The sequence below is a fragment of the Bombina bombina genome, chromosome 5 (assembly GCF_027579735.1).
Source record: "Bombina bombina isolate aBomBom1 chromosome 5, aBomBom1.pri, whole genome shotgun sequence".
Taxonomy (NCBI): Eukaryota; Metazoa; Chordata; class Amphibia; order Anura; family Bombinatoridae; genus Bombina; species Bombina bombina.
This window is the reverse complement of record NC_069503.1, coordinates 56,989,453-57,011,069: the sequence shown is the minus strand read 5'-3', so window position 1 is coordinate 57,011,069 and position 21,617 is coordinate 56,989,453. Positions and strand designations below refer to the sequence as shown.

Genomic DNA, 21,617 nt, shown 5'->3' with positions numbered 1-21,617 from the left:
ATATGTGTGGGTACAGTAATGAGTATATAAACAGTATATAATATGTGTGGGTACAGTAATGAGTATATAAACGGTATATAATATGTGTGTGTACAGTAATGAGTATATAAACGGTATATAATATGTGTGGGTACAGTAATGAGTATATAAACGGTATATAATATGTGTGGGTACAGTAATGAGTATATAAACGGTATATAATATGTGTGTGTACAGTAATGAGTATATAAACGGTATATAATATGTGTGGGTACAGTAAATGACTAAGAGGGAAATTACAGCTAAACACAAACACCGCAAAAATGTAAAAATAGCCATTGTCATTAAGGGTAAGAAAATTGAAAAATGGTCCGGTCATTAAGGGGTTAAACCCATATTTTTTTCTTTCATGATTTTGAAAGAGCTTGCAATTTTAAACAATTTTCTAATTTATTTCTATTATCTAATATGCTTTATTCTCTTTATATCCTTTGCCAAAAAGCATATATAGATAGGCACAGTAGCTGCTGATTGGTAGCTGCACATAGATGCCTCGTGTGATTGGCTCACCCATGTGCATTGCTCTTTCTTCAACAAAGGATATCTGAAAAATAAAACAAATTAGATAATAGAAGTAAATTAGAAAGTTCTTTAAAATTGTATTCTCTAGCTGAATCATGAAATATTTTTTTGGGGTTTAATAAAATGTAACAATGGTCTGGTCACTAAGGGGTTAATGTTCATTCACAGTGGTTACCTTATAAATCACAATCTGCATAAAACACTGTGAATGAACATTAAGAGCAAGAAAGCTACAAAATGTTTAGTTTTCATAATCATTGTCACAGTCCATAGCTTGTTTGTTACATTAAAGTTGATTTAAAAAAAAAAAAAAAAAAAAAAAAAAAAAGCTTTGTGTGGAGGTCACATGTTTCCTGTCTAGAGTTGGAACCTTCTCGCTGAGCTGAGCTGACAGTCTGCATCTAGACCCTTCTCTACATATCTGTGTAACACTCAGTGATATCACAGAGGAACCAGAGAGACTTCATACTTACAGAGCTTCTGCTAAACGGTAATGTGCAAACCCTGACATAAATCTTTATTAACAGTAATATTTATTTGCTCCAGTAATAAATATCACTCAGCTTATGGCCCTGTTGTATCAGTCTCATCACTGATCTAATGATAAATATCTTGTGATCTGCATATTATTTTATTTCTAATGAGGTTATTTTATAATACATTTCTTATTTCTATTAGCTGCACCTGTTTATCATCAGAACGTTTATCCCACTGATCTGTGACTGATTCTTGTTGTTAGTAAAGACCTTAGTAAGTGTATTCTGCACCTTCAGCTGCTGCTGTTTATGTCACATGATCACAGACTTAAAGGGACAGCGTCCTGTACATTTGGTTTCCAATTTACTTCTATTATGAAATTTGCTTTATTCTTTTGGTATCCTTTATTGTAGCAGCAGCAATTGCACTACTGGGAGCTAGCTGAGCACACAAGGTGAGACAATGACAAGAGGCTTGTGCGACCACTAATCAGCAGCGAGAGCGCTATAGTGCATTGTAAGCTTTGCCACAAAGATTTCCAATGGAATAAATCAGATTAAATAATAGAAGTAAATATAAACTTGATTAAATTTAAATCATGAAAGTTAAATTATGACTTTGCTGTTCCTTGTAATGTGCTTCTAATTACTTTTTATAACAGTGCATAAAAGAGTATTAAATGTATGGGAGATTTCTCCTTTAGGTTTATTTTTATATAAAATAGCTGTTTATGGGTAGCCAAAATGACCATTCTCCCTAAGATTCTTTATTTATTCCAAACTGTCCCTATACCACTCTCAGACACTTATCTTTGTAGACTACAATCAGTGATGAACTCCTATATATGGAAGAAGAAACCCCCAAGAATAGCTAGATCCACCCTTTATCTATCAAAAAAATATGGAGGTTTGGGAGTCCCGGACTTAGTCAAATATCGAACAGCAGTCTTCCTAAGGAGACTGGTAGATTGGTGCACGATTCCTAACAACCACGATAAAATCTGGATAACATTAGAACATGACTTGATTGGATCCCCCCAACTTGGTGTATATTGTTGGCAACCGAATGGGAATCATCCAGCCTTAATAAAAGTATACCCTATAATTAAAGAAACGTTTGCTGTGTGGTCTCGGGTCATAATTAACTATCCGCACATTTCAACTGTCCCCTCCCCCCTGACAACAGCTCTATCTAATCCCGACTTCCCAACGGGGATGTTGGTTACACCTAAATCACAGAGCAGCTTAGACAGTCTTCTTCCATTATATACACTACTTGAAGCGAGCAAGTTGATATCTAAACAACAATTAGTAGAATTGGGAATTACACAATTTACCAACTGGTTCAAATATTTACAACTTAAGCACTTTATACACACCCATAAACTTAAGCATCAAACGACTAGAGACCGTACCCCTTTAGAAAAACTTTGTACTCTTAACTCACCCCCAATGCATGCTATATCTACCCTATACCAACTTTTACTTACACCCTCCGAATTCAAGCAAACCTCTACAATAATATCCTGGCACAAAGAACTTCCCTACACACTCTCTGAAGAAGAATGGTTTGACATCTTCCGGTATACTAGTAAATCAGCACATTCGGCCACTTTACTAGAAACTAATTACAAATTCCTACTTCGTTGGTATCTTACCCCTCATAGATTAAAACATATATTCCCAGAAGCATCAGACAGATGTTGGAGTAGGTGCTCAGGAGAGGGTACACCTTACCATATCTGGTGGGAGTGTCCTAAGATTCTAAAATTTTGGACAGACATTAACCAAGAAATGAGCAGGTTATTAAATCACGATATTACCTTAGATCCCTTAATATATTTGTTTCATATCTTACCTAAACTCCTGTTTAAGCAGCATACATACCTATTGCAGTTGGCCATATGCAGTGCCAAACAAATAATCCCTAGAATGTGGAAATCTGAGGCCACACCAACCTTGTTGATGTGGAAAACACAAATGGAGACGAACCTGTCTCTGCAGAGATTCTTTTATTATACCGTAGGTAGATTGGAATTTTATGCTGAAATGATGTATTTTTGGGAATCCTATTACTACACTAGGTAGATCTTAGTCCCCTTTGCGGCACTAGTTGGTTTTGTTTGACTATGGGGTTACACATTGAGCGCACCCTTCAAGGTAGTCGGAACGCACCTTTCTACACATAAAGATCATTATTACTCTCATATACTTAGTGACATACATGCCCCTCTAATTATACAGGCTCTAACTGGGACTGGAGAGACGTTGGACGTGAGTGGAGGATTGTACCGGGCCTATACTAACACAGACCTTTTATCATTCACACATTTCAGACATAGTTACTAGGTTGACAAATTCAAATTCAAGGTCTGCGAAGAGAGAAGAGAAATATTTAAGTTTCAGTTACTATGTGATCATTTCGTGTGAAAAGATAATTTTATGTGAGCCCTTGACAAATGGATCTTGTGAGATTGTTTTTTTTTTTTTTTTTTTTTAATTGTTCATTTTTATTGAGCATATATAAAAAAAAAAGATACAACCAGTAGAAAGAGAGTACAGAGTCCTCCATTACTTCAGCTTTACCTATTTAACACATAGCTTATATTTAACAATACCTTTCCACATCTCTAATCTTCCTACATTTCTATAAATGACAATTTAATAGTCCATATCTCTGTCTCTCTCTCACAATTTCCATAGCTCAATTTTCAATTTTCTATTGTTTGAAATACCATAACATTAATAACAGATGTACAATATATCACAATATTACACCGTAATGGGTATACTTTTACATTTTTAGTGGACAACCTAACTTAGTAATTTCCGCTAATCACATCTTATTTACTCATAAGATGTGGATCCTTTGTAAGAACAAATTTCATTTAGGAAACTCACCAAATGGAAGAAAGAAAAAGAGAAAAGAAGAAAAGAGAAAAAAAAAAAAGGATTTTTTTTTTAAAAATTATTCTCTCTCCCGCCCCCTCCTTCCCCCCCCCCCCCGGTCCTCCCCCATACCCCCACACGACGTATAGTTTAAATACTCTTTTATTTACTTTAGCCAGTGTATGGGTAGTGCTTCTGCTGCGATTAGTTCAATGAATGGAGCTGAATTCCTAAGTGGCTCTATAAATTGAATTTGCTGATCTATTGGCCATGAACATATACTTCTTCCATTTCTTAAAATATTTTATATATGTATTTCGGGCATCCACTCTCAGGTTTTGTCTTTCAATAATCATCTGTAGCTTAATGTTATTAACTAGTTCGCTTAAACTAGGAGCTCGCTTATGTTTCCACCTTTTGAATATTAAATTGCGTGCAAGTAAAATCACAATATTTAATAATTGCCTATCTCCCGGTTTCTCCTTTTGACACAAAAAAATATTTCCATAGAGTCTAATACCACCCTATCACCAAGATACTTATTGACCCAGAATTGTACTTTTAACCAGTATTGATATACCTTGGGGCAGCTCCAGAGATTTATTTATTTATTTATTTATAAAATATTTTACCAGGAAGGATACATTGAGATTTCTTTCGTTTTCAAGTATGTCCTGGGATCACAAAACATTGCATTGATACAATAGGGTACAATAAAATACAAAAACAATAATAAAAATACACATTATATGCAAACATTTAACATAGAGCAGGTATTAAATATTTAATCAACCATGACAGGAGCATTCTGTTTTGAGATATGTATAGAGGGATCTCTTAAAGGATTTTAGGCTTGGGGAAGTTTTTAAAGTGTGAGGGAGGTCATTCCATAATTGTGGCGCTCTGTAGGAAAAGGAGGATTGAGCTGCTTTTTTTTTGTATTGAGGCAAGCTAAATAATGTGCTGTTATTGGATCGGAGGTTATAGGAGGTGGGAATAGCAGGGGAGAGCATTCTGCTCAGGTAGGGTGGGAGCTTCCCAGAAAGGCTCTTAAAGACAAGGCAGGAAAGATGGAGGGTGCGTCTGGATTCCAGCGACAGCCAGTTTAGTTCTTTTAGCATGTCACAATGGTGGGTCCTGTAGTTACATTGTAGCACAAAGCGGCAGAGCGAGTTATATAACGTATTTAGTTTATTAAGGTGAGTTTGCGGAGCAGGTGCATATACTATGTCCCCATAATCCAAGATAGGCATCAGCATTTGCTGTACAATCTTTTCCTTTACTGTAGGGCTGAGGCAAGATTTGTTTCTGTACAGGGCACCTAGTTTTGGATAAAGTTTAGAGGCAATTTTTTCTATGTGGAGTCCAAAAGATAGATTGGGGTCTAACAACATACCTAAGTTTTTAAAAGAGTGGACTGCGGTCAGCGTGCAATTGGATTTTGTTTTGATGCGAAGATGGGAATTTTGTAATTTATGTTTTTTAGGTCCCGTTCCAAAGATCATTGTGACCGTTTTGTCAGTGTTTAGGAAGAGTTTGTTTTTCGAGATCCACTTTTCTACCTCTGTGAACTGGTCTTGGAGCACTGTTTCAAGCTGCAGCAGATCAGATTTGTTTGCATAGATTACCGTGTCGTCTGCGTACATGTGTACAGTTGAGGATTTGTAATGTAATATAATGTAATATATTCGCCCTATCTTCGCTGCATTTGTGGCACACATTTTGTTGTGTCATTGCCCATTTACTCATCCTTTCCGGTGTTAAATAATAACTATTTATTAACTTACATTGTGATTCTCTCAGATTAACTCTATCTGTAGTCTCCTCTACTCTTTTAATGCTACTCGTTATATCCTCTTCTTGTATATTACCAAAATACTTCATAAATTGGTGTTTCAGTTTATTCACATGTTGCTGTCCTGTATTTTTAAGTATCTGCTGGTACCAGTACGATATTGATCTAAAACCTGCCTTGTATATTTTTAGACCTGGGTCCGTGAACTCTTGTCTCCAATCCGTACCATATTCACTGTTTTTTGTCGCTATATAGTGGCGAATTTGTAGGTATGCATAATTTTTTTTCGCCGGGAGACTATATTCTGTTGCTAAGTTTTCAAATGTTTTAATCCCGGTATTATCCAGCATCTTAAGTTGTACAAATTCTTTAATACCTTTCTCCTGCCATTCCTGAAATACTTTATTCTGAAGCCCTGGTTGAAAGTCCACACAGCCAATTATTGATAATGCTCTGGAGACCTGATATTTTTGTCCTAAGATTTTACAATACTTCTTCCATGCCAATACTATGTTTGAGCATGTTAGTAGGTTGCTGATGTTACTTGGTAGCTTCTTGTGAGGACAGTGTAATATAGCTTTTAAATTGAATGGTTTAACCATTTCTGATTCCAGCTTGTGATATGTGACATAGTTAGATTCTGTGAGCCAATTGAGGCCAAACTTTACTAGAGTGACAATGTTGTAATATCTGATACTTGGTAAAGCAAATCCCCCAGCATGCTTATTTTGCGTTAGTTTATCCATTGACATGCGCCCTTTCTTTTTCCCCCAGATAAACCTCCCACATGCCCTGTTATATTTATCCAGATCCTTTTTCAAAATGAAAATAGGAAGATTTTGCATTAAAAATAATATTTTAGGGAAGAAGATCGTTTTCAGCAACATTACCCTCGCAGATAAGGAAAGATAATACATATTCCATTTGTCTAGATTTCGATGCATATTATCAAAAATATCTCTATAATTTAACTGGTACCATTCTCTGGGGTCCCTACTTATTCTAATTCCCAAATAATTGATATGGTTTACTTCCTTAAAGAAACAGTTTCGACTATGTCTATCTTTTTTAATCCACATGAGTTCTGATTTATTAGGATTTATTTTATACCCCGTAAAAGAGCTAAAGTTGCCTATAATTCCCAACACCATCGGAATACTTCTAGCGGTATATTTCAAGAACAATAATATATCATCGGCATATAAAGATATCGTAATTTTTTGGCTACCTATATCTACCGCTTGTATTTTCTGTCTGATGGAAATTGCTAGGGGTTCCAGCGCTAAATCAAACAACAGGGGCGACAATGGACACCCCTGTCGTGTACCCTTGCCGAGCGTTATATATTGCGATAATTCCCCGTTTACTAGTAATTGAGATCTTGGTTTGTTATATATTGACTTTATCAACTGCGAGATATTTCCTGAAAACCTAAATTTTTCCAGGGCTGAGAACAGATGGTCCCACACGATGGAGTCAAAGGCCTTTTCGGCGTCGATTGTAATGACTGCTAGATCCCCGTCTCCATTGTGTGCATCCCACCGTCCCCAGCCCTTGCCGAGATAATTATAACACATTTCAGACATAGTTACTAGGTTGACAAATTCAAATTCAAGGTCTGCGAAGAGAGAAGAGAAATATTTAAGTTTCAGTTACTATGTGATCATTTCGTGTGAAAAGATAATTTTATGTGAGCCCTTGACAAATGGATCTTGTGAGATTGTTAAAGAACTTATCATGTATTATGCTATGACTGCTGGAGTTTAAATATTGTTGAAATTCTGTTTTTGTTGTAAGGAAAACTTTGAAATAAATAAAAGATTAAACAAAAAAAAAAAAAATAGCTGTTTATTTCCATTATCAAATTTTACACAATGTTTATAAAATACAGGTTATGTGGCTCCAGCTGCTACTTAGCATGTGCACAAGTTTATATTATATACAGATATGAGTCTGTTATTGGCTGATCACGGTCGCATGACACAGGTGCAGAACAAATTGTACACAATGTTTATAAAATACAGGTTATGTGGCGCCAGCTGCTACTTAGCATGTGCAAGAGTTTATATTATATACAGATATGAGTCTGTTATTGGCTGATCACTGTCACATGATACAGGTGCAGAACAAATTGTACACAATGTTTATAAAATACAGGTTATGTGGCGCCAGCTGCTACTTAGCATGTGCAAGAGTTTATATTATATAAAGACTAGTACTAAAGCCCATTCACACGGGCCATTTTTTGCAGTACAGCGGTCCCACCCCTTGCGCTCTCTCCCTTCCCCTCTCTTTTGCTCTCTCTCTCTCCCCCTCTCTTTTGAGCTCTCTCTCTCCCCCCCCTCTCTTTTGCGCTCTCTCTCCCCCCCTCTTTTTCACTCTCTCCCCCTCTCTTTTGCACTCTCTCTCTCCCCCATCTCTTTTGCGCTCTCTCCCCCCTATCTCTTTTGCGCTCTCTCCCCCCTATCTCTTTTGCGCTCTCTCTCCCCCATCTCTTTTGCGCTCTCTCTCCCCCTCTCTTTTGAGCTCTCTCCCCCCTCTCTCCCCTCCTCTGTCTCTTTCTCTCTCCCCTCTTTCTCTCTCTCCCCCCCCTCTCTTTTGTGCTCTCTCCCCCTCTTTTGCTCTCTCTATCTTCCCCCCTTTCTTTTGTGCTCTCTCTCCCCCCTCTCTTTTGCGCTCTCTCTCTCTCCCCCCTCTCTCCCCCCCTCTCTTTTGTGCTCTCTCTCTCCCCCCCTTTTTTGCTCTTTCTCTCTCCCCCCTCTCTTTTGCTCTCTCTCCCCCCTCTGTTTTGCTCTCTCTCTCCCCCTCTCTTTTGCGCTCTCTCTCCCCCTCTCTTTTGAGCTCTCTCTCTCCCCCTTCTTTTGCGATCCCTCTCCTCCCTCTTTTGCGCTCTCTCTCCCCCCTCTCTTTTGCGCTCTCTCTCCCCCTCTCTTTTGCGCTCTCTCTCCCCCCTCTCTTATGTGCACTCTCTCCCAACTTTTTTGCTCTCTCTCCCCCATCTCTTTTGCGCTCTCTCTCTCCCCCTCTCTTTTGCGCTCTCTCTCCCCCTCTATTTTAAGCTCTCTCTCTCCCCCATCTCTTTTGCGCTCTCTCTCCCCCTTTCTTTTGAGCTCTCTCCCCCCCCTCTCTTTTGCACTCTCTCCCCCTCTCTTTTGAGCTCTCTCTCCCCTCCTCTCCCCTCTCTCTCTCCCCCCTCTCTTTTGTTCTCTCTCCCCCTCTCTTTTGTTCTCTCTCCCCCCTCTCTTTTGTGCTCTTTATCCCCATCTCTTTTGCACTCTCTCCCCCCCTCTCTTTTGCTCTCTCTCTCCCCCCCCTCTCTTTTGTGCTCTCTCTCTCTCTCCCCTCTTTTGCTCTCTCTCCCCCCTCTCTTTTGTGCTCTCTCTCCCCCTCTTTTGCTCTCTCTCTCTCCCCCTCTCTTTTGTTCTCTCTCCCCCCTCTCTTTTGTGCTCTCTATCCCCTTCTCTTTTGTGCTCTCTCCCCCCTCTCTTTTGCTCTCTCTCTCCCCCCTCTCTTTTGTGCTCTCTCTCTCTCCCCTCTTTTGCTCTCTCTCTCTCTCTCTCTCTCCCCCCTCTTTTGCTCTGTCTCTCCCCCACTCTTGTGCGCTCTCTCCCCCTCTCCTCTCTCTCTCTCTTCCCTCCTCTCTCTCTCTCTTCCCTACTCTCTCTTCCCTCCTCTCTCTTTCCCCTCCTCTCTCTCTCCTCTCTCTCTCCCCCTCTCCTCTCTCTCTCTCCCCCCTCCTCTCTCTCCCCTCTCTATCTCATGGCCACGCCCCCTTCACGGCCATTCATGCCCGACCATGCCCCCTTCATGCCGGCCATGCCCACTTCTGCCGCAGTAGGACTCAAAGGCCAGGTGTGTTTGTCCTCGTGCTGTCTCTACTGCGCATGACAGCTTCAGACAAACACACTTGGCCTTTTATATAATAGGATATGAGTCTGTTTTTGGCTTATCACTGTCGCATGATACAGGTGCAGAACAAAATGTCAGAAATACATTTATTGCTCTTTAGAAATTCATAGTAAGTTTTATTACATTGTATTGTTAGTATGCATCTGTTAATTTTGTTATTATATACTTCATGAACATTTTAAATGGGCTGAGCTTGCTGAGAGATCATATCTTATTGTGTTATCAATCTATGTAAACACAAATGCTTCCTTTTCTTATCTCAGTCCTAGATAACAATTAAAAATTATCATTTTAGCATCTGTCTCTCACTGACAACTCACTACTGACCAAGATAAGTTAAAGGACTGGGGGTAGAGCAAATGAAAAATACAAAATGTGGATTCTTTTAAGCATTGTACAAATTGGTCACAAGGAGGGGTACCTATCCGGTACAGAAAGACTACAGATACAGTGTGTAGCTTCATGCGGTCTGTAACAACGGACTATCACACGCATAGTATCTGTGTATGTTTGTACCTGTTACCCTTAGTGATCTACAAGAACTTTAGCTTTTGTTATTAATAAATTGTACATTTGCTTTAAGCATTTGTCTGTGTCTATATCCAGTCTGCCTGGGGTCTACACAATAGAGCTGATTATCTCGAGCTGTTGGTCTGTATTATTCTCACTATTTGTGTGTGGTTTTTTTGGTACACATTTTGGGCTAAATTACAAGTGAGATGCAAACGATTGCACTAGCGTTATTGCGATTGTTCCCCCCCTTTCCATTACGCTTGTTGTATTACAAGTTGAGTAAAATCACTATTGCGCTATCGCTTTTGCGATATATGCTTCAATCTTTACAGCAATCTCAGAGCTGTGGTTAACTGTTTTCGGAAACAAAATATCATACAAATCACTTACAAAGTACAAAGTAAAATAATTCTCATATTAACACTGTCTAGTAAAAAAATAAAAAATAATAATATTCCACACAAAAGTTATAAGGTATCAAAGTGTAAGTCACAAAAGGACTCTAACATTGAGAATGAGATACATAAAAATACATTGCTAAAGATGTATTTGTGTGTGTATATATATATATATATATATATATATACAGTATATATGGCTATATGTGTGTACATATGTATTTATATGTGTATACATGACTCAATACATATATACACATGTAAACGAATATGTTTATATATATATACAGTATATATGGCTATATGTGTGTACATATGTATTTATATGTGTATACATGACTCAATACATATATACACATGTAAACGAATATGTATATATATATATATACAGTATATATGGCTATATGTGTGTACATATGTATTTATATGTGTATACATGATTCAATACATATATACACGTAAATAAATATGTTTTTATATATATATATATATATATATATATATATACAGTATATATGGCTATATGTGTGTACATATGTATTTATATGTGTATACATGACTCAATACATATATACACATGTAAACGAATATGTATATATATTTATATATATACAGTATATATGGCTATATGTGTGTACATATGTATTTATATGTGTATACATGACTCAATACATATATACACATGTAAACGAATATGTTTTTTTATATATATATATATATATATATATATATATATATATATATATATATATATATATATATATATATATATATATATATATACAGTATATATGGCTATATGTGTGTACATATGTATTTATATGTTGTGACAGGAACACTTTTAACCACGGTCTTCTAGGGCACAAATGCAGCACAGGACAATCCACTGTAGTTTAAAAAGCTTTATTTTTCACAGCAATAACAAACAGGCAGTTCATTTCCAAAAGAGGGAAATCCTTCCTCTGCAGCAAAGTTAAGTGCTTTTAAATGTGTCCCAGCACTTCACAGCATTCCACAAGTGCTTTGTAAAAATAATGTCCTTTTACAGTTCACAGGAACAAAAGTCTTTTACACAGTGTAACAAACACACACACCAGCTTCTGTAGCTGTATATCTCTCTCTCAAGGCCTAAGTGAGGCTGCTATTTAAACCCTCACAACTTATAATTAGCCACACCTGTGATTAGCTGCTGGACAGCTTCACAGCTGTCTGGGATAATGGCCCACCCTCTCTCCAATTATCCCAAACCCCAGGGACCCAGAACACAGTTTATCAACTGCATAATCAAATACACACTCTTTCTCCCTGGGGTTTTAACTGAAAGGAGAAATAGCATGTACAATGCTTGGTCTTAAATATCTTCCATTTATAACCAGGCCTTGCTTTCTGTCACATATCCTCCCCCCCAGCTCACACCCAGTGGGTTGAGCGACCATGGACATCAATGAATGTACCCGAGACAAACCATCAGCATTGCCCTGCAAAAGACCGGCCCTGTGCTCAACAGTAAAATTGAAGGGTTGCAAGCTAAGAAACCACCTAGTAACCCTTGAATTTGTTTCCTTATTCTGACTCGTCCATGTGAGAGGAGCATGATCTGTTATTAATTTAAATTTTCTTCCCAACAGATAGTACCTAAGGGTCTCTAAAGCCCACTTAATGGCAAGGCATTCTTTCTCCACTATAGAATAGTTCTTTTCCTGTGAAATAAGTTTTCTGCTTAGGAAAAGGACAGGATGCTCTTCTCCCTGACACTCCTGCGAGAGAACTGCTCCTAAACCAACATCAGAGGCATCTGTCTGTACAATAAAATCTTTAGCGAAATTGGGGGTTACCAAAACTGGATGGGCACAAAGGGCATCTTTCAACTGCTTAAAAGCTTGTTCTGCTTCTGGGGACCATTTTATCATAATTGGGGCCCTTGCTTTTGTGAGATCCGTCAAGGGTGCCGCAATTGTAGCGAAATGCGGGATAAACCTTCTATAATAACTAGTTATCCCAATAAATGCTCTTACTTGTTTTTTAGTTAGAGGCTGTGGCCAGTTCTGTATGGCCTCTATTTTTGTTGTCTGAGGTTTAACTAATCCTCTACCAATAGTATAACCCAAGTACTTAGCTTCCTGTAAACCAACAGTACATTTTGCAGGATTGGCAGTTAACCCAGCGGACCGTATTGCATCAAGTACTGCTTGAACTTTTGGAAGATGGGATTCCCAATCTGTACTATAAATTATAACATCATCCAAATATGCTGCCGCATAACGAACATGGGGTTTCAGAATTCTATCCATCATCCTCTGGAATGTTGCCGGGGCCCCATGTAAACCAAATGGCAACACCGTATACTGTAATAAGCCCTCTGGGGTTGAAAAAGCTGTCTTTTCCTTTGCTTGACTAGTGAGAGGCACCTGCCAATACCCTTTTGTTAAATCAATTGTAGTGAGATAATGTGCTTTTCCTAGCCTTTCTATTAACTCATCTACTCTAGGCATTGGGTAGGTGTCAAATTTGGAAACACAATTAAGCTTACGAAAGTCATTACAGAACCTTAATGAACCATCCGGCTTTGGAACAAGCACGATTGGACTGTTCCACTCACTTTGTGATTCCTCAATTACCCCAAGCTTTAACATTTTTTCTACCTCCAGTTTAATAGCCTTTCTACGAGCCTCAGGGACCCTATAGGGTTTAAGGCAGACCTTCTTCCCTGGTTCTGTTATTATGTCATGCTTAATAACATTAGTTTTTCCCGGTACCACAGAAAATACCTCTTTGTTTCTTCTAATAAAATCCTTGACCTCTCGCTTCTGATGTACAGATAGGGTTTCTGATATATTTACCTCTGGTTCAGTGACAGGGAGTTCTGTAGGTTTTAAGGCAACTAAAACTTCCCTATCTTTCCAAGGTTTTAACAGATTTATATGATATATTTGCTCAGGTTTCCTTCTCCCTGGCTGACTTACTTTGTAATTAACATCACCCACTTTCTCAATTATCTCATATGGGCCCTGCCAAGTAGCCAAGAATTTATTTTCAACTGTAGGGACCAGAACTAACACCCTATCCCTAGGTTGAAACACCCTGGCTCTAGCATTACGGTTGTAGCTGTACTTTTGTGCTTCCTGTGCTTTTCCCATATGTTCCCTTACAATGGGCATGACAGCTTCCATACGATCCTGCATTTGGGAAATATGTTCAATAATACTTCGATAAGGTGTTGTCTTTTGCTCCCAAGTCTCTTTAACTATATCTAGTAATCCCCTGGGATGCCGCCCATATAACAGTTCAAATGGGGAAAAACCTGTAGAAGCCTGGGGAACCTCCCTGATAGAGAACATTAAATAGGGTAACAGAAGGTCCCAATTTCTCCCATCTGTGTCAATTACCGTTCTTAGCATACTTTTGAGAGTTTTGTTAAACCTTTCTACTAAACCATCAGTCTGAGGGTGATATACTGAGGTCCTTAGTTGTTTTATGCCAAACAACTTACACAATTCTTTTGTAACCCTGGACATAAATGGAGTTCCTTGGTCTGTCAAAATTTCCTTAGGTATCCCGACCCTGCTAAACATTAGCATGAGTTCTTTTGCTATGGACTTTGCAGAGATGTTACGAAGGGGAACTGCCTCAGGATAGCGTGTAGCATAATCAAGGATTACCAGTATATACTGATGTCCTCTAGCAGATTTAACCAACGGACCCACCAAGTCCATAGCAATTCTTTCAAAAGGCACATCAATTATAGGCAAGGGCACTAAAGGGTTACGAAAATCTTTAGCAGGAGCTGTAAGTTGACACTTAGGGCATGAAGCACAATAATCCTTGATGGCTACAAATATCCCTGGCCAATAAAACCTTCTAAGAACTCTCTCTTTGGTTTTCTCAACTCCCAAATGCCCCCCTAGAATGTGGTTATGTGCAAGATTTAAAACAGTGTTCCTAAAAGTCTGGGGCACCAAAAGTTGTTTAACAATGTCTGTTCCTTTCTTCTCTACACGATATACCAAATCATTAACTGCTTCAAAATAAGGATAGGGTAATACATTTCCTGGCTGTGTCACAACATCATTTATAACCCTGATATTATTTCTTGCCTCTACCAATGTTGGATCCTCCCATTGGGCTTTTTTAAAATTACCAGGGCCACCAACCAGATCTATCAAATCATCAATATTTTCCGAGCTAGTACTTGGTACTTCATTACTCTGAGAAGGTTGATCACCTACTAATACAGGCATAGGGCAATAAATCTTATTTTTCTCCTTTTCAACGGAACCCCCTTCAAAATCAGTTTCAGAGAAAGGAAATACATAAATATCAGAAGTTTGACATATTTCTGGAGATTCCCATAACTCCAGAAATTTTGGAAAATCTCTCCCTATCACCACCTCATGGGCTAAATTTGGTACTACACCAACACAATATTTTAATTTACCACACTGAGTCTCAATCTCCACCTCAGCTGTAGGATATTCCCGTTTATCTCCATGAACACAGATAATTCCCATTTTTTCCCCATAATCTAATATTGCATCTGGTACTAAAGATTTAGCCACTAGTGTGACCATACTTCCTGAATCAAGCAAAGCCCTAGACACTTTACCATTAACCATCACAGTACACCAATGGGAATCATTATTAACAGAGCTGTTGCTATTAGACAATAGTGAATGTGCAACATTACAGTCCATAAATTCATCTTTATCACAGTCTCTAGCAATATGCCCAACCTCATTACATTTAAAACATCTTACAGGTTGGTTATATTTAAATGTTTCCTTAACTCCTGGAGAAATGTCTCTGGTGTTTTGCCTATACACCTGCTGCTCTCTTATCCCCTTTATCCCCTGAACAGTCTTACCAGTTCTTGTAGAGCTCTGGGACTTGGGATTGTGGGACTGATCCATTGAAGATTGTTGCAAAACTTCTCCTGAAGCTATAAATCTTTCGACCAATACCATCAACTGATCTGCTGTTTGAGGATCACCTTGATTAACCCACCGCCGCAGGGAAGTAGGTAATCCACGCTGAAACCGGTCCATCACCAGTAGTTCCACTATTTTGGTAGCCGAATTAACCTCTGGTTGCAGCCACTTCCTGGCAAGGTGTATAAGGTTGAACATCTGGGATCTTGCAGCATTATGAGATGAAAACATCCAGGAATGGAATCTTTGTGCATGGACTGCCGAAGTCACCCCCAGGCGTGCAAGGATTTCTGCTTTCAATTTCTCATAGTCACCGGCTTGTGCTGGCTCTAAATCAAAGTAGGCCTTCTGAGGTTCACCACTAAGAAATGGCACAAGTATACTCGCCCACTCAACTGTCGGCCATTTTTCTCTTTCTGCTGTGCGTTCAAATGCCAAAAGATACGCCTCAACATCATCAGCTGCTGTCATTTTTTGAAGATAATGACTAGCCCTTATTACTCTGGAACCTTGGCTGCCACCAACATATTCAGAGTTCAGTCTTTCTGATATGGCTTGAACCTCTCGTTGCAGAGTCTGTGTAGCACTTTGCTGCTCCTCCCAGGTCTTCCTGAATGTCTCAGCTTGCACAGCAGCCATCTGTTGAATCAACAATTCAGTGTTCTCCTTCTGTGATTTAGCCAGCAGCATAGCACTCTCTGACTGGGCCAAGACCAACTGTTGCAGTGCTGCACTATTTTCAGCAGCTTTTCTGTTAGTCTCCTGCTGTATAGCATTAGAATGGATCAAAGCTTTAATGACTTCCTCCATGTTGCTTGCAGATTATTATGCCCACAGACATACAACGTGGTTGCCCGTATTCTCCACCAAGTGTGACAGGAACACTTTTAACCACGGTCTTCTAGGGCACAAATGCAGCACAGGACAATCCACTGTAGATTAAAAAGCTTTATTTTTCACAGCAATAACAAACAGGCAGTTCGTTTCCAAAAGAGGGAAATCCTTCCTCTGCAGCAAAGTTAAGTGCTTTTAAATGTGTCCCAGCACTTCACAGCATTCCACAAGTGCTTTGTAAAAATAATGTCCTTTTACAGTTCACAGGAACAAAAGTCTTTTACACAGTGTAACAAACACACACACCAGCTTCTGTAGCTGTATATCTCTCTCTCAAGGCCTAAGTGAGGCTGCTATTTAAACCCTCACAACTTATAATTAGCCACACCTGTGATTAGCTGCTGGACAGCTTCACAGCTGTCTGGGATAATGGCCCACCCTCTCTCCAATTATCCCAAACCCCAGGGACCCAGAACACAGTTTATCAACTGCATAATCAAATACACACTCTTTCTCCCTGGGGTTTTAACTGAAAGGAGAAATAGCATGTACAATGCTTGGTCTTAAATATCTTCCATTTATAACCAGGCCTTGCTTTCTGTCACAATGTGTATACATGACTCAATACATATATACACATGTAAACGAATATGTATATATATTTATATATATACAGTATATATGGCTATATGTGTGTACATATGTATTTATATGTGTATACATGACTCAATACATATATACACATGTAAACGAATATGTTTTTATATATATATATATATATATATATATATATATATACAGTATATATGGCTATATGTGTGTACATATGTATTTATATGTGTATACATGACTCAATACATATATACACATGTAAACGAATATGTTTTTATATATATGTATATATATCTTTAAGTGCATTAGAATCATTTGCCATTAAATAGATGAATACATGATAAAACATATTTATGCAATATTCATATTTAATAAAGATTTTAACTATGTATTTACTGTAAATATGTTACATTTGCTAACGTGAATACGCTATGTTGTTTGCGCAATAGGTGTTAGTTTTTATTTCAACATTGGCTTCTATTAGGGAATTTGAAAATGTGATGTAGTTTGCGCGATAGTCAGTAGTTTTTTCCCACTTTTTTTCTCCATTAATTTCTAAGTGGGAATACATGCATGCACACGTGATTATTTAAGTTTTTGGTCAAATCGTATTAACGCTTGCGCAAAATAATTTTTTTGTATTTCTAATACAAGCGCAACCCGACTAGCACAAAAAGCTTAACTCTTGCAAAGTTTTTGCGGTTGCAAAAATGCCTTTTTACCACACCACTTGTAATCTAGCGCTTTATTTTTAGTAAATACAAAATGTCTGACAGTGAGGATTAGTAGGAAGCACAGTACAATACTGCAGTATTAGATTTAACTTGCATTTAAACAACTCTTATTTAGCATTTGTGTAATTGCTGCTCTTTCATATAAATGATATTAAAAATGATAATATATTTGTAAGGTTGTGGTTATGTCCCACTCATAAATAGATTGTCTGCTCCTGAGCTTATATTGTAACGTTCTGGAAAGATTCATATTTGAGGTACAACTGTAACACCCACAGAGCTAACTGAACTAAATGCTTGTGCTGAATCAATAGCACATAAGTAATAACCTAATCAGCTGATCTGTATCACATGAATTGTTATGTGCCTTTAATTATACCATATGTACAGTTAATCAGAACCATTATTTATTATGATCTGTCTAAACCATTTAATATACTTTTTACAGACACGACCAGAGCACTGAGAGATATCAGGTATTGCTGTAACTGGAGTGAATAAGGTAGCCTTCTTCCTGAGCACAGACATTGGAGCCGGTTATCAGCATGAACTCATATGTGTTAGGTGAGTAAAATAGATATTATGCTAACTTTATTTACTGGGAAAATAGAATAGATCACTCATTAAACAAATATAAACTATTATATTTATATCTGCATCTTATAAGAATATTTGTGTCAACACCTGCTCTGAGATCACCTGCAACTCTACCTTCCCCTGCCCTGACCTAACTCATGGAACTCCCATAACTATACTTAAGCCTACCTTGTTCCCATGTGTGAGACACCCACAACTCCCCCAGTGAGTGTTCCCCACCCCAGAACCGCCACTAATTTGTGTGTTTAATTTAACAGTGAGTGTTATTAAACTAATACATTTTTTGGCTGATTATATAAATCAAACAACTGCAAGCTAAGACCCATCACAAGATCACTGCTTCTTAGCATTTTAAAAATCTCACAATCTCACAAAATCTCATCTGTGATGATTAAGACATTATGTTCCCACCCTATTGGTTGAGCATAAGCCAGGCAGGGCTGTATGTGCAGTGGCTTGTGCAATGTTAAATGAGGATGGTGGATGTCACCTCTCTTGCCCAGAATACAGATGTACTTGTTCCCTGGCTGAGAACAATATCCACACGCACCTTGTTTAATGGGGCCATATAACTTGTTTTAATCAGTAATCTGAGTTTTAGTTTACTATGAAGAAGAAATATTTCCATTATTTGTCTTTTGTTGTTTTAATTTGTGATTTACTGGTTAATAAATTTAAAAATGAACACAAAACAGAAGACATTTTATGGAGTGTAAATAAATAGTGTAAATAAATGATATGATTTTTGTAAGACGATGGATTCCAATATAAAGAATAAACTTTCTTCCTTTTATTTTTATGTAGAAAAACACTTGAAGAGTTCATATCCATCCTTCTCTACAGGAAGCATCAGAATGATACCGCAAACTCTAAAAGTCTTAGACACCAATGACTGTTCACAAACATTGGGGAACTCACAGCTGACATTTAAAGAAGATGGTGAATTGGCAGGAACTGGGAAGCAATCATTATGTACAGAGAGTAATTTAGTCATCAAACAAGAGGACAACATTTATGCATTATCTAGTGAAATTATTATCCCAGAAGATAAACCACCCACATTTACTGAATTTTCAAAACATATTAAAGAAGGGAAAAGTCTACAGTCTAGCCAAATGATTCATACAAAGGAGAAACCATTCATATATACAGAATGTGAGAAAAGCTTCACATGTAATTTGCATCTCCCTGAACACCACACAGTTAACACAGTTGTGAAACCTCACACATGTACAGATTGTGGGAGATGTTTCTTATCTAAAGGAGGCCTTATGTATCACAAAAAGACCCACACAGGGGAGAAACCTTTCACATGTAATGAGTGTGGAAAATGTTTTACACAAAAGAGTGATCTGAAAACTCATGAAAGGAATCACACAGGAGAAAAGCCTTTCACATGTACAGAGTGTGGAAAAAGTTTTACACAAATTAATTGTCTGAAAACTAATGAAAGGATTCACACAGGAGAAAAACCTTTCACATGTACAGAGTGTGGAGAAAGGTTTTCAAAAAAAATTAATCTGAAACATCATGAAAGGATTCCCACAGAAGAAAAGCCATTCACGTGCACAGAATGTGGAAAACGTTTTACAGAAAAAAGTGATCTTAAAACTCATGAAAGGATTCACACAGAAGAAAAGCCATTCACGTGCACAGAATGTGGAAAACGTTTTACAGAAAAAAGTGATCTTAAAACTCATGAAAGGATTCACACAGGAGAAAAGCCATTCAGATGTACAGAGTGTGGAAAATGTTTTACACAAATAAGTCATCTGAAAACTCATGAAAGGATTCACACAGGAGAAAAACCTTTAACATGTACAGATTGTGGGAAAAGTTTTACACAAAAGAGTACTCTGATAAAACACGAAAGGATTCACACAAGAGAAAACTATTTCACATGTACAGAGTGTGGAAAATGTTTTTCAGAAATAAGTCATCTGAAAACTCATGAAAGGTGTCACACAGGAGAAAATCCTTTCACATGTACAGAGTGTGGGTATGGATTTGCAAACAAATGTAATTTAAAAAATCATGAAAGGAGTCACACAGGAGAAAAGCCCTTCACTTGTACAGAGTGTGGAAAAAGTTTTACACAAAAGGGTAATCTAAAAACTCATGAAAGGAGTCACACAGGGGAAAAACCTTTCACATGTACAGAGTGTGGAAAAAGTTTTACAATTAAGAGTAATCTAAAAACTCATGAAAGGATTCACACAAGGGAAAATTCTTTCACATGTACAGAGTGTGGAAAAGGATTTACACAAATGGATCATCTAAAAGCTCATGAAAGGATTCACAAGGGAAAAAACCTTTCACATGTTTAGAAAGTCAAAATAGTGTTTGTATACAAGACAAATATTTATACACAAAAGAAACTTTATATACACACTGTAGAAACCTTTTCAAAATGATCCTAAAGAGGATAAACTTTCTAAAATCAAGCAAAAAAAAAAGGATCCTATTGTAAATAATGCTTTCCAATTCCCTATTACAAAAGCCAATGTAATAATTGACACCTTGGAGATATATTTAATGTGTTCGCAGTTCAGGTAAATCTTTTCTTTAAGAACTAGATGCTTAGCATTCTTCATTTTAGATACCAGAGAGATTACTGAGGTGAAACTGATTTTATGTAATGAGAAATGGTACATGCAAGATCATAATCAGTTTAATTTAAAAGGCTACTATAACCTAAATGTACAGTATACTTAAGACAAACTAAAATCCCATAATTGGTATGTGCACATATAACAATCAAAAAAGTCCAAAATATGTTCAAAAGTTAGCTGATAAAGTTCAAGTGAATCCGTAGGTGTATCCTCCAACGTGACGTGCAGAGATGTGCCGTGAAGTTTAGTTAATTGTAAAATTGTGTTTATATTAAGTATATAAGTACACATTTTTGAAGTGGGATTTCAGTTATTTTCCATTTTTTCACGGATTTTAATTGGAGTTTGGATTATATCTTTTTTTATACTTTTCTTATTTTTTACAATTAACTAAACTTCACGGCACATCTCTGCACGTCACGTTGAAGGATACACCTACGGATTCACTTGAACTTTATCAGCTAACTTTTGAACGTATTTTGGACTTTTTTGATTGTTATTTGTGCACATACCAATTATGGGATTTTAGTTTGTCTTAAGTATACTGTACCGTTATATATCTCGAAGGTCATTAATTTCGTGTTTTACCTAACCTACACTAGGCAACCTATTTTAGGATTGTCCGATCACACTGTATACTCTAGCTCTTAGAGAGTTCTTAACTACATTGTATACCTCAGCTTTTAGATAAGTTAGACATGGATCCATGCGTATAATTTGATTTTAATTGTTTATGTATACCTAATTTTTTATCATATGTAA

The 21,617-nt window shown here is 37.5% G+C and overlaps 1 protein-coding gene across 1 annotated transcript; it reads left to right on the top strand.

The window, feature by feature from the left end:
- The first annotated feature begins 926 nt into the window (after nucleotides 1-926).
- Nucleotides 927-20,982, top strand: LOC128659836 (gastrula zinc finger protein XlCGF26.1-like). The gene is made up of 3 exons (XM_053713409.1): nucleotides 927-1,051; nucleotides 18,095-18,210; nucleotides 19,048-20,982. The coding sequence occupies exons 2-3, from the start codon at nucleotides 18,192-18,194 to the stop codon at nucleotides 20,568-20,570; spliced, it is 1,542 nt and encodes a 513-aa protein (XP_053569384.1). The 5' UTR covers nucleotides 927-1,051; nucleotides 18,095-18,191; the 3' UTR covers nucleotides 20,571-20,982.
- The last annotated feature ends 635 nt before the right edge of the window (nucleotides 20,983-21,617 follow it).